This window comes from Alligator mississippiensis, chromosome 11 (genome assembly GCF_030867095.1).
Source record: "Alligator mississippiensis isolate rAllMis1 chromosome 11, rAllMis1, whole genome shotgun sequence".
Lineage (NCBI taxonomy): Eukaryota > Metazoa > Chordata > Crocodylia > Alligatoridae > Alligator > Alligator mississippiensis.
In genome coordinates, this window is record NC_081834.1 from 54228918 (window position 1) to 54242852 (window position 13935).

At 50.6% G+C, this 13935-nt stretch overlaps 1 protein-coding gene across 1 annotated transcript; it reads left to right on the plus strand.

The window, feature by feature from the left end:
• The first annotated feature begins 680 nt into the window (after window positions 1-680).
• LOC102565415 (olfactory receptor 2G6) lies at window positions 681-1646 on the plus strand. Its single transcript, XM_006259517.2, has one exon. It carries the CDS (start codon window positions 681-683, stop codon window positions 1644-1646), a length of 966 nt encoding a protein of 321 aa, XP_006259579.2.
• Window positions 1647-13935: the final 12289 nt, after the last annotated feature.

A 13935-nucleotide genomic window follows, 5' to 3' on the forward strand; every position in this document is an offset into this window, starting at 1 on the left:
TGCTTTGAATCAATTCAGAGCTTTTACTTGGTCTCCCAATTTGATTTGGATTCAGAGGTTCAGTCCCTGAATCGGGCCAAATCTCCTCTAAATCAGATCAGCTACTGAAGCTTCACACAGCCCTAGGGTCCAGGTACTAATCTACCAACAAGCATGTCTAACACCCAGGCTGACCAGTTCCTTAAGTGGTTGGGGCTGGGTGCCTCCCAACCCGACTGTAGAACCATGGACTGTGCTTCTGGACCCAGGACAGGGGCAGGAAGCAGAAGCCACAGTTCCTAGAGGTAGCATGAAGGCACCGACTGCTACTGCATCCAGAGCAGTTGGGAAAGTTGCTAGGGCCTGAGGGCTCAGGGACTGCAAACTAACTCCTTGTAGGCTACATGCAGCCCATGAGCCAGAAGTTGGACATCCCGTTGTAGACATTCTCACAACTTCTCTAGCACCTGCCACCAGTTCCTACCCAGGGATTCTACCTACCAATGATCACAAACCCACTCTGCCAGTTGTTTCCAGATCCACTCACTGGGGTGTAGCTACTCTTTGATCACCAAGTTGCACAGCCCTCCAGGATTCATGCACACCAGACACTGCCAGTCGCACTCCAATACCTATTATCACTAACCTCCTACCTGCCTAAAGAGTCTTTGTCACCCTTCCTATTTCTGTATCTACAGGTGATGCATAGCAATGCAGCATGGGAGAATCTGCATGAGTTAAACCAGAGTACTACTGAGGAATTCATCCTGTTGGGAGTATCTGATCAACCACAGTTGGAGCTGTTGCTGTTTGTGCTCATTTTAATCAGCTACGTTATGACACTGCTTGGGAATGTCACCATCATTGTTGTCTCCCGGCTGGACCCCCGTCTCCACACACCCATGTACTTCTTCCTCAGCAACCTCTCCTTCCTCGACATCTGCTACACCACCAGCCTTGGCCCCCCAATGCTGCTGAACTTCCTCAGTACGCGCAAGGCCATCTCCTGGGGTGGGTGCGTGGCCCAGCTCTACATCTCCCTTGGACTGGGTTCCACAGAGTGCCTCCTGCTGGCAGTCATGGCCCTCGATCGCTACGCTGCTATCTGCCAGCCCCTGCGCTACATGACAATTATGAGCCATCGCCTCTGCCTGCTCATGGCTGCTGGTTCCTGGCTCAGTGGCCACAGCACTTCACTGGCACAGACAGTGCTAACTATGCAGCTGCCACGGTGTGGCCAGAACCATATTGATCACATCTTCTGTGAGGTGCCTGTACTGCTAAAGTTGGCCTGCACTGACACTTCCTTCAATGAAGCTGAGCTATTTTCTGTAAGTGTGATGTTCCTGGTGGTGCCTGTGAGCCTCATTCTGATCTCCTACAGCTATATTGGTGCTGCCGTGATGAGGATCCGCTCATCTGAGGGCAGGCGCAAGGCCTTCAACACCTGCACCTCCCACCTGGCTGTGGTGTCACTCTTCTATGGCCCAGCCATCTACATGTACCTGAAGCCTCCCCCCAAGGGTCAGGGCAAGATTGCCTCCCTGTTCTACACAATGGTCACCCCAATGCTGAACCCCCTGATCTACACACTGAGGAACAAGGAGGTACATGGGGCCCTGAGGAGACTGCTTCGGAAAAAGCCAGGCCTTACAGGTTGGAGTTAGTCAATCAACCTGGGGCCCTGTGTTCCCCATGCCTCCTGAAGCATTTCCCTTCATTCCACTTCTAGCCCCAAAGTATCCCATTTCTTTTTAACCTCTTCAGTCCTTCAGGTCTCTTCTGCCTCCTGCGACTGATTATATGAAATCAGAAAATTAGCCAAAGGCTTGATTTTCATCTAAAAAGAAAGGTTCTTCACTCAGGGTAATAAGACATTGTGAGCCACAGCATGTTCTTGTGATGTGACTCTGGCAGGCTGCATAGAGCACATGCCAATTTAAGGGGAGATGCTGCTGGAGTAGCAGCCTGCAGGTGGGTCCACAGCTAATTATGGGGTCATTTGACCCACGGAGTCTGCAGGCAGTGGCTAGGGCTGATGGGAGAGATTGATCTGACCCAGGAGGAGAGCTAGGCTTACTGGGATATAAGCCTGCGCCCTGAGCAAGGCTGTATGTCCAGAAGGTCAGCATTTGAGGCAGTCTGGAGGTTTGGGAGGGAACTAAAGGGGTGGCAGAGGTTCCTAGGGACTCAGGAAGGGGTCTGGGTGAGGCCAGAGATACGGGCATGTGTGTGGGGTTGGGGTAAGCCCAAAGAGAGGAGCTAAGTATATGGTGTATTGTGGGGTATGGGTGAGCCTAGATAGAAGGGCCAATTGTATGGGACCTATTGTGGGTCAAGGTGAGACTAGAAAGAGGGACCAAGTGTACGGGACCTATTTTGGGGTCTGGGTGAGCCCAGAGAGATTGGCATGTTGGGGGGAGGGGCGCACACACACACCCACACCCCCCCCTCAGGTGTGTTGGGGTACATTGGACATGCATGCACGCACAGAACTCAGGCCTGATGAGGTGTCCAGGGGAGAGAGAGAGGCCAAGTGTGAAGGATGTGATGAGGTTGGGCAGGGTCCAAAGGGGAAAGTGAGAACAGAGCCCTGATGCTGAGAGTGGACCCAACAAGGAGAACAGGACCTGAGGCTGAGAGCAAGCCCACAGAGAGAGCTGGAGCTTAGAGAAAGTGGAACCAGAAGTGGGACCACAAGGGTCCAGAGGCAGCAGGAAGATAGTGGAATCAGAGGTGTCCAGAGGCCCAGGAAGGGGCCAGGAAAGAGTGAGAGTAGAAAGGATCAGAGAAAGTATGGGACCAGAAGGATCCAGGGATCCAAGGATCCAGGGAGAGAGCAAGGGGCCTGGAAGCTCAGAGAGGGGCCAAGTGAGAGACTGAGGGGTCTGAGGGCCCAGCGAGGAGCTGACAGAAAGACCAAAAGCTCTGAGGGCCCAGGGGAGGGCTGTGTGTGCAATGAGAGAACAGCCATTAGGATGACATCTGCGAGGCCTGGGGTGTGGTGTAGGGGTAGATTGGAGTCACACAATTAGCCCATAAAATGCAGACCACAAACACCAGGTGGTCATTACATTCAGAGAAGGGCAGCCTCACACAACCTAAATAACAATTTTACATCAAGGTGTAGCAGGCGAGAAGGGCAAACTGCCCTCCAGGGTCTTCACAGAAACCGCTGGAGATGATACCCTGTGGTCAGAGGTATTCAAAGGCCCAGAGGTGTCCAAGGAAAGTGCAGGAGCCAGAAATGTCCATGGAGAGACTGACGGGCCTGGCAGCCCAGATTGGGTTCATGTGGGAGACTAAGGGGAGGTGTTGAGGGAAAGACAGAGATCTGAGGGCCCAGCAGAGAGCTGCGTGTGTAATGAGACAACATCAATGAGGATGACATCTGTGAGGCTTGGGGCGTGGTGTAGGGGAAGATTGGAGCCATGCAATTAACCTATAAGGTGCAGAACACAAACAGCAGGTGGTCATTAAATTAAGATGAGGACAGCCTCCTCATCTTAAATAACCATTTTACATCTAGGTATGGCAGGAAAGCAGGGCAAACTTCCCATAGAGCAGGGTAAAAGGGATTTGTTTTCTGCCTCGGGGGGCTTCACAGCAACCACTGGAGATGGTATCCTGTAACAATGACTATGTCCAGATGTGGAACAACCTCACACCAGGCCTCTCACCACAGGGCAGGAATTCTACTTCAGTCTGGGAGATGTGCTATTTTTTTAACCTCTCCAGAGCCAGCTACCATGTGCCACAGGCTGACCTTATCTGGCCCTCCATTTTCTACCTGACGTGTTGTCCATCTGTGTCATAATGACGCCTCAACATAGTCTCAGCGGGATCTTAAACCACATCTTCCACTGCTCTGAAAAGTGTCCTGACCACTTGAATGTGTGAAATAGGCAGAACTGAGAAGATCCTCTGCTCCTCCAGCTGGCTGGGCTTACACAGAGGAAAGGGTTGCAGGAGTCCTGGAGCCCAAAGCTGTGTCTACATGAAGCACATCTACTGTGTTCCCAATAATGTTTATTCATTTTATCCAACAGCCATTGAACGTAAAGGGCTTAAACAATGTGGGGAGCAGGACCAGGACTGCTTTTCTACCAAACCAAGGACCTCTTCCTGTGGCTAAAGATTCAGGCTCCCTCTTGCATGCTCTTCTAGTTTTATGACTCTTGCATCCTTTTTCTCACAGTCAGTTAGTTTCAGCAGGAGGGGCGGTGCTCTCAGCCCTGCACAGGCCATGGTTTGGGGCTTCTGGCACTATTCTGAGAATTGGGAGGTGAGAATCTTAGACTCAGAGGCTTTCAGTTTGGAAAGCAGAAGCATAAGACAGGGTTATGGTAGAGGTCTATAAAATCATGAGGGGTATGAATCAAGTGAGTAGGGAACTGTTGTTCACCAAGTCCGGGAACAATAGAAGTAAGGGACACCTGCTGAAATTAGTAGGTGACAGGTTTACAACTAACAAGGGAAAGTTCCTTTTTATGCAATGTGAAGATAACTTGGAATTCATTGCCACAAGATATGGTGGAGGAAGATAAAACAGCCAGGTTCAAAAAGAGATTGAAGAAATTAATGGATGATGGATGGCTATTGAACGGAATGGCTGGAGACGTTTCCTCGGGCATCTGTAACCCCAAAAGGCCAGGGAGATTATTGATTTGGGGATAGATCCATCTAAAAACGTCTGGTTCAAAGCTCTCCCTGCGTAGCACCCACTTCGAGACCGTCAATGACAGGATGTTGGGATAAACAGACCATTACTTAAACCCAGCATGAACACATCATGTTCTCATCCTATGTTGTTAAGTTGGAAGGGATGTCACTGTTATCCAAGGTCATATGGTCAACCGTCTGCATGAATGCATGAATGCTACTTCTTAATCATCCCTGTCTAATTATACTTATCCAGCCTCTGCATCAAAACTGCCAAAGAAGGAGATCCCACTAGGTCTCCAGGCAGTCTATTCCACTTACATTTGTCTGTGTTGAGCTCATTCTCTTGTTCCTAGTGCAGCCGTAACTTTTCCAGCCCCTCCCCATAGCCTCAAATCCCTGTAAAGCTTAGGGAGAGCTAAAGCCTTGCCCACCAATTTCCAGAACAGGTGCCGTAACAAATAGGCCATTACAGGTGAGTGGCACTTCCACTGCTGCCCTCAGCTGAAACTGGATCACAGCGACCTGAACCAGGCGAGGGATCCAGCTATTTTGTGTCTTCTGCACTGAGTGATGGACAATCACTTTTGGTGACATACAGACTTTGACCGTGCAGGAGGGACTAAGCAGAACTAGAGGGAATATAGGACACCTCTCTCGATCTGTTCCCCATCCCCCGTTTCTGTTCTTTTGGATGACTAGAGACACCCCCATCAGCTGCCCAAATAAAGAGGCAACAAACCAGTCCCTCATTGGTTCTGTTAGTGTTCTACTTTCAGAATGGATCTAGACAAAAATGGAAAGTTGCTTACTCATTTCAAGTGGCACTACAGCGGTCCCATAGATGCACATGTTTCATGACTCAAGGTGGCCAAAAAGAGAGAGTGCCCACATCATACTGAAAATCAGGTATTCACAACATTGAGTTCAGCAAAAATCATGGGACTTAAATAAATTATAACTTTAACAGTCTGTTGTTTTGCTCGCCCAGTCCCAGGCCTAACCTGGGAGACAGCCTCCATCGTGCCTCACCACACCTCTGTCCTCCAGCTCACAATATCCCTGCTGGCTCCTTACTTCTTCCTGCCCTGTTCCTGCATCCATTCCCTGGGTCCTCAGCCCTCAGACCCCTTGCTGCTCCATGCTTACACATGGAAGAATCACGGTGGTCACCCTTGGTTCATACAAGGGGAATCTGAGGCAGGAGTCAACTGTGATTTCAGCAGGGTCAATCCTTTTCAAGGGAGAAGAGAATTTCCCCTAATTACTTTGGCAGGGTGACTCTGGGTCACCAGTGGGATGACCAAGGCAATATCTCCAATTTCTTCCAAAGGGTGACATTGGATCAAGATTTGGATGAATGAAGGAAAGGTACATGGGGCAGCATTGGCAACACATAGGGGGTGCACACAGGTGCATGTGCACTCCCTGAGATTGGTGGTGCACCCCCTGCAAAAAAGTGGTACCTACAATGCCGGCGGCGCCTATAGCTGGCCGCCACTCACCACCCTCCTGCCCTCACTGCCGACACCGCCAGCAGCATCTGCGGGTGGTCGCCGGCTGCCAGTTGGCACTTACCATGCCCCTGCCACGCTGCGGACAGCGCCATGGCCACCTGTGGGAGCTAACCACTTGCTGCTGCCCTCCTTCTGCCGCCAACAGCGCCAGTTCCACCGCCACCTATGGGAGCTAGCTGTGCCCACCCCCAGCCTCCAGTGGCACGCAGCATTCATGTGGGGTAGCATGAAATGGTTCATTTGTGTGCAGCAGCATTCCCTAATTCATATATAAATTACTGAATTGTGTGGATAAATTAGAAACTCCTCCTAAAAGCAAAATGCACCACACCTGTCCACCATGTGTGTCGCTCTACAGCTGAGGGGTGGGATGCCCTACTGCACCCTGGACTTGAAGGATGCTGGCCATATCTACTAGGGCAATTCTACATTCCCATTCATTTCTGCAGCCCTGATTCCTCTCCTTTGCCCTGAAATTGCATGGAGCTCAGTTCCCTCTCGGTTCACTTTGGTTCATTTCTGAACTGGGCATATAAATCTTTTTATGATCTGCCTGCACTTTCCATGGGTGTCCTCAGAGGCTGCAGCACAAAAAGGAAATGTATTTAGTAAGACCCAGGTTCTTTCTAAGCTCTCCCCAAGAAGAGCAGGTGCCAGGAGGCTAACAATGCCCGTTGCGCCACAACCTGAGGTCTAATGAGGAGTCAGGGGCACCAGCACCTCCAATTCAGACTCACATCTGCTGGAGAGGCTTGTGAAAGGCATCCACCAAAACCTCCTTTGTTCAAGTCAGGTAAGGGAGGGCCCAGCATGGAGACTCCGCAGAGTCACTCAGGGGCATGTCACACAGCCCAGGGCTTTCCTGACAGGGCTGGTTACAGGGAGAAAGAAAAATCCAGCCCAGGCCAGAGCACCAGCGTACAGAGGTCAATGTCCTGACTTCCCACCTTAGCCAAAGTCTCATGAGCCACATAACCTAATTTGCTCTCTCTCTTTGTTGCAGCTCAGGCACCAGACAGGTTTGGGGCATCCAAAATGTTTGCAAGACATCACTGGCCACCTAGCCCAGTACTCCACACCCCTCCTTATGCACATTCTCTGGCCAAATGGACAGCTACCCATTTCATACAACAGGACAGCATTTGCCACTTACTTTATTACTCACTACTGCTGGACTCCGGATCAGTGGCCAGAAGCCCAAAATCCAACAAGCTTTGCTGCAAGTTCACTGATTCGCCAGCTAGTGCAGCACATATTCTACTGAACCATGGGTCCACAACCAGTTTAGTGCAGCCGGCTGCCATGGGCTGCTACTCCCCTCCTCAGTTTCCAAGCTGCGTGATGCCACCATCACCTCCATTCTTCATGGTACAAGCACCTGATTCCTAACTCTAACACCTGGGGTGCGAGGGCACGGGGCTGAATTTGTTGGTGATGGTAGGCCCCTGCTCCAGGAGAAGAGAGACCAGAGAGGAGGGCTGTGGAGTTGAGCAGCTGAAGAAATACATCACAGGGTAATGAAGCAGCACACACTGGGCCAAACTGCATGCACCTTATAACCTGTGCTACCGCAAGCCGGTCTCAATCATTTTACAGGCCAACATTAATGTACATATTGATCGCAGTGTATGCTGGGTACAAGTGCCGCTACAGGGTACCCACCTCTAGAGGCCTATTAGTGCCTATGCCCTCCAGTCTCCCCCATATTTTGTAGTCTCTTCTGCCACGTCTTGAGATCAAAATTAATAATGGAGGCTGCACCCAGGGCAAGACACACTTTCAAAGAGATGGGTCTTGTCTGCTTCAAGGTCATCTCAATGTTTCTCTTGCTGAGCCCTCCCACTAAGGGCTCTCTATTCAGGGCCACCAGATCCTGGCTCAGCTCTGAGCGCAGCCCATGACCACAGGTTTCAGCACCCGCAATATCTCTTATGTAGGGAGCTAGGGGCTTTGTACAGGGCTTGCTGTGTCACACGACACCTCTACTTTTGCCCCTGGGCCATCGGGCTCTGCCTGCACCTGGACCCCATGGCCATCTTGCTTCAGGCTCCCCTGCTTGTGAGTTTGCCTGTGGTGTCACCAAAGGAGAAGAAGCAGAAGAGATACAGAGATGAAGCAGAAGGAAGTGAGAGCAGAGGGGGGACTCAGAAGAAAGGACTGGGAAACCAGGTGGAAGGGACCTCTACCAGGGATCAGATGCACTGGCAAACACACAAAAGGTAATTGAGGATAAGGTTGAATGAGGTGGGTGATGGAGGGGAGAAGGCCCGGACACCCCTGGACAACCATTCCCATTCTGGTAACGGGTAGGGTCCGATGAAAAAAGTCCAGGAAACTGGAAATCCAGCGCTGCACTGCTCTAACCATTACACCCCACTCTCCTCTCACACAAGGGAGATTCCCGGAGTCCAGAGTCTCAGCCGCACCCTCTGGTCCCCAGTTCCTCCCATGCTCAGCTCCTCGCTCTCACTTCCACACAGCTCCACTACGCATTGATTTTAGCCCTGCGCTCAGAACAGGGAAACAGGCTAACGACTTCCCCAGCTCATCTCATAGCCATGTAAGGACAAGAGACACAGCAGAGCAGCTTGACGCCCATGGTGGCAGCAACACAAAGGACAGTGCCTGGTGCCACCATGCCAGTGGTGGTGTGTGGTCAGCCACCACTGTGTCGGTGGCAGTATTTGGTGCCATCAACAAAAGGGGACTCTGGTCACCCACACTGTTTTCCCAACCCCATAGTGTTGAAAAGGACAGGGCTGGGCAGCTCTCCACATGCTGCGTGGCCTGGGTTGCTTTTACAAGCACCAGGGCAGGGCTGTGGGCTGGGAAATGAGACCTGGAGCCAGGGGGGAGCCTGTGGTGGGGCAGGACCCATGTGCTCCGCACAGCTCTGTGACCAGATGTGGGAAAGGCCCGTGGGTGTGAGGTCACTTCCCTGGCGCTCCCTCGGGGGGTCCCGCAGTTGCAGGAGTCTCATGCTGTATTTGGGATGCAGCTCCCCCGGGCTCCATGCCTGCTCCCAGCCAAGTGCCCAACCCCACTCAAAGCTACAAATTGCATTCACGCTCTGCTCCACCCCCTCCCTCCTCCTTCCCCCCATTCCCCCCCAACGGCCATTGCCTTTAGACCTGCGGAGAGGGATCGTGAGCTGTGGGTGGGAGCCAAGCACAGACAAAGACACGAGGCTTCAGAGCTGAGCTCGTGTCTCTGCAGGACAGAGAGCAGGTCTGTGAGCCCACATTTAGAAATGGTCTAGGCTGCGACAGGGCACACAGCCTAGCAGGCAGATGAGCCACTCACTCCTGCACTGACTCCCCGTTTGCAGAGCTTTCCAACTCAAGGCTCCTTAGCTCTTTACATATTTCTATCTCCCAATTTTTCTCCTACTTTCTGTCTCTCTCCTCTCCCTCTCTCTATACTCCTCTCCATCCTTTTCTCTCTGTTCCCATTTGTGTCCTCCAACTTCTCATTCTCTCTCCTGTAACCAATTTCTTTTCCTGTTCTTTCTCTCCTACTGTATCCTTCTACTTTTCTTTGTCCCCTTTAGCTCCTTTTCTGGATTCATTTGTCACCTATACAACAGATTAATTTCTCTTTCCTATTGTTTTTGTTCCCATCTACCCACCTTTTTAGTTCTCCCATTCTTTATCTTTCAATTGATATGCCTTTTTCTCTCTCACTGTTTTTTTTTCTCCTTTTTTGATTTTATCACTTTCCCTCTCTGCTTTTATAAATATCCACCCATCTCTGTGTTTCTCCTCTGTATTCTCTGACTGGCAGCTATCCAGCCATTGCCCCCTTACAGTTAACGTTGTTTTTCTCCAATCTTCTTCATCTATCCCTCTCTCACATGCACTTTGCCCTGTGCTTGGCTGGCATTTCTAAATCTCCCATCAACAATGTCAGTGGACTCTGAGGAGGCTGATCCAGTGGACACAGACCTAGGACGCCCGTGCCTGGCAGCAGTGCACTGACACACAGGTATGCATAGTTTCCAGGTCCCTTACTCAAAACCAAGCCTTGGCACTGGGGCTGGGGGACCACACACCTGGGTGATGCTGGTCTGAGGGGCTGTGCTTCTTTCTGACCGAGCCTTCCCCCAAACCACCTACCCACTGGGATGTGAAGAAGCCCTTGTTGCTCTGGACTTGCAGAGCCAGCTTCAAGCAATTCTGCTCCTCGGCATGCAGCCAGGACAGCAAGAGTTACCCTGCCTATGGTGTCTTGGAGCCATTGCAACTCCACAACCAGGTGCTTCCATGTCCCTTGCAAGAGGGAGTTCAGAGATCATGGAGCTGGGAGCTGCACATAAATACAGAACTATTGGGCACTGGCCAGAAAGGAGAGATTGGGGCAATTGGAACCAGCATGAAATGGAGGCGAGTCTGAGCAACAGAGGGAAGGGTTCGACATAGCCTTTTGGGTGAGGGGAAGGAAGAGCAGAATGACTAGTAGGAAAGACTGACTGACTGCCTTGGGCTAATATTGAACAAATTGTGTTCATGACTGTATAACTGACTGATAGACTAAGTAGGAGCTGTGTGGCAGAATCTGAGCAGTATGATCACTAAAGCCCTTTAAAAAGCCCAGCACAGATTGTGTTTTTACTGGAGAGAGTCACAGAAAATTCAGCCAGGCAGCAGTGGCCAAAACCACTCTTGCTTTCTGGCTTGGAAGAGCTGCGTGAGAGTGAGGGTCTTTCTTGGCACTGCTCCACTCTCTCCCCCTGCATGCTCTGGCTTCTTAGAAAGATTTACAAGTAATCCAGGGAGTTCATAAATTAACACCTATAAAAGACGTTGATGGGGAAATTCTGAATTTCAGATTTTCTCCCATTCTTGTCTTCATTTTTTCTTGCTTAATGCCAAATTCAAAAGAACAGAGAAATCATGCAGTAGCTGGACAATTCTCATCTAATCTTTCTGCCTACCTGTGTTCTCACTTCGATTTCTCCTCCCCTCCTCTGCTCCCTTCCTGTGTGTACTTCAAGTGTCTGTCTGGGACTGTAAAACCCTCAGGAGGTCCCTATGCTGTCTTCTAGGAGTTTAGTATATCTGTGAGACTCTTTGTCTCATTTGCTAGTTTGGTATGGTTATGATGTTATAGAAGAGATTGGGGAAAGAGGAATGAGACAGCATGTGAAGATGGAGAAAAGGAAAAGCTGGAACTGAGTAGAATGGGCTGAGCAAGAACGTGACGAGTGCTAGATCACATTCTGGCACAGCGATAGCTGTTGACCACTGAAGGAAATGTAGGGGTCTGAGGGTTATGTTTAGGCAGCCCCTGTTCTTAGCAGAATGAGTCCTCCAATGGCGCAAAGACAAAAGCAAACTTTATTGACATTCCCAGAATATGAATATTGCTAACAAATAAAGAATAGCACCATATATCTAGGTGTAGTGTGATTCATAATTAGGTTAAAGGTCTACCGGGATTCTTTAGAACTAGAAGGATGCAGGTGGACACTGCTTTTACCAATGCAATTCTATAGACGCAATCTCTGCTCCAGGTTCTTTGACCTGCGCACTCCTTGCTTTCCTGGTCAGATCAAGCCTGGCAGGGCCACAGCAGTTTATGGTCTATTCCCATCTCTCAGAAGGTCCCTTAATAACACTACTTGCCCAGGAAGCCTAGCCAGAGAGGTGATGCACTTTCGCACAGAAATGGAATATACTTCAAGTGCTAGGTTCAGTTGCATTAGCTTCTGCAGCTCCTAACTTCTCATACATACCAGCTGCAGCTCCATTCTCCCTGTTTGACCTCTATAATTTGTAAGGTCCTCATAGTTAATACCCACATGTGCTGGGGTACAACTGTAACAAAAGATTGTGGATAACCCATCACCTCTGTCCATTTTCAATCCAGTTTCCTATAGTCTAACTGGCATCTGACAAATTAGTACCCTCCACCACAAACCTTTACCAATATAGTAACATGACATAAGGCTGTGCTTCTTTTTTGCATTTGCTTTATTTTTAGGTTTGAAAGCCCCCACGGCTCCCCAAAGGCATTCAGGATCCTTTGAAAGCTAAAAAGGAGGCATACACGTGATGGAAGGGAGGGGCCATCACCAAGGAGGATTATACCTCCATTGCTCGAGACTGTAGCGGGGCTGTTAGGAAGGCCAAGGCGGAGATGGAACTGGGACTAGCGGCCCGGATCAAAGATAACAAGAAGTCCTTTTTTAAATACATAGGGAGTAAAAAGAAGGCACCGGGTAATGTGGGACCTCTGCAGGACACGCTAGGCAATCTGGTGGTTGCACCAGATGATAAAGCTGACCTCTTTAACAAATTCTTTACCTCCATATTTCTGAGCAGGGACTGGGACATCCCCCTCTCTGGGATCCCGGATGAACTCAGGAAAGGCATAGCCGGGGCAGGGAACTTCTGGTGGGGCTGGACATCTTCAAATCAGCAGGTCCAGATGATCTCCACCCCAGAGCGCTGAGGGAATTGGCAGAGGTCATTGCAGGACCCTTGGCACAGCTTTACGAGCACTCGTGGTACTCTGGTGAGGTGCCAGAGGATTGGAAAAGGGCCAATGTAGTCCCCATTTTCAAAAAAGGGAGGAAGAAGCCCCAGGAAACTATAGGCTTGTTAGTCTTACCTCAGTCCTGGGGAAGCTCTTTGAGAAAAGTATCCAAAAACACATCTGCAAGGGACCAGCAGGGGAGATTATGCTTAGGGGCAACCAACATGGGCTCATTAGAGGCAGGTCCTGTCAAACCAACCTGGTGGCTTTCTACGAGCAGTTCCCAAAATCCTTGGACGCAGGTGTCACAGTGGACATAGTCTTTCTGGACTGTAGGAAGGCCTTTGGCACTGTCTCTCACCCCATTCTCATCAAAAAATTAGGCGACTGTGGTGTCGATGCTTACACAGTCAGATGGGTCGCAAATTGGCTGCAGTGCTGCACCCAGAGAAGTGGTGGATGGGTCACTTTTGACCTGGAGGGATGTGGGCAGTGGGGTTCCCTAGGGCTCAGTCCTTGGGGCCGCACTGTTCAACATCTTCATCAGCAACTTGGACGAGGGGGTAAAAAGCACCTTGTTTAAGTTCGCAGATGACACTAAGATGTGGGGAGGAGTGGGCGTGTTAGAATGGAGGGACAGGCTACAACTAGATCTGGACAGGTTACGGTGGTGGGCAGCTGAGAACAGGATGGTTTTCAACACTGACAAGTGCAAGGTACTGCACCGGGGGAGGAAGAACCAGCAGCAGACCTACAGGCTGGGGAACTCCCTTCTCGTCAGTGCAGAGGCAGAAAAGGATCTTGGAGTCATTATTGATTCCAAGATAAACATGGGCCAACAATATGAGGATGCAGTCAGTAGGGCCAACCTCACCTTGTCATACATCCACAGATGCATCACGAGCAGGTCCAAGGTGGTGATCCTCCCCCTCTGTGCAACACTGGTCAGGCCGCAGGTGGAGTACCGTGTCCAGTTCTGGGCACCGCACTTCAGGAAGGATGTGGACAACATGGAGAGGGTCCAGAGGAGGGCCACTCGCATGGTCAGGGGGCAGCAGAGCAGGCCCTATGAGGGGAGGCTATGGGACCTGAACCTGTTCAGTCTCTACAAGAGGAGGCTGAGAGGGGATCTGGTGGCCTTCTATAAACTTACCAAGGGGGACCAGCAGGGAACGGGACAGGCCCTGTCCCCCTGAGCACTACCAGGAGTCACTAGGAATAACGGCCATAAGTTGACTGAGAGTAGGTTCAGGCTGGACATCAGGAACCACTACTTCACAGTCAGAGCAGCTAGGATCTG

Bases quoted from the DNA above. Each gene is read 5' to 3' on its own strand.
- LOC102565415 (XM_006259517.2), top strand. From the start codon at position 681: ATGCATAGCAATGCAGCATGGGAGAATCTGCATGAGTTAAACCAGAGT.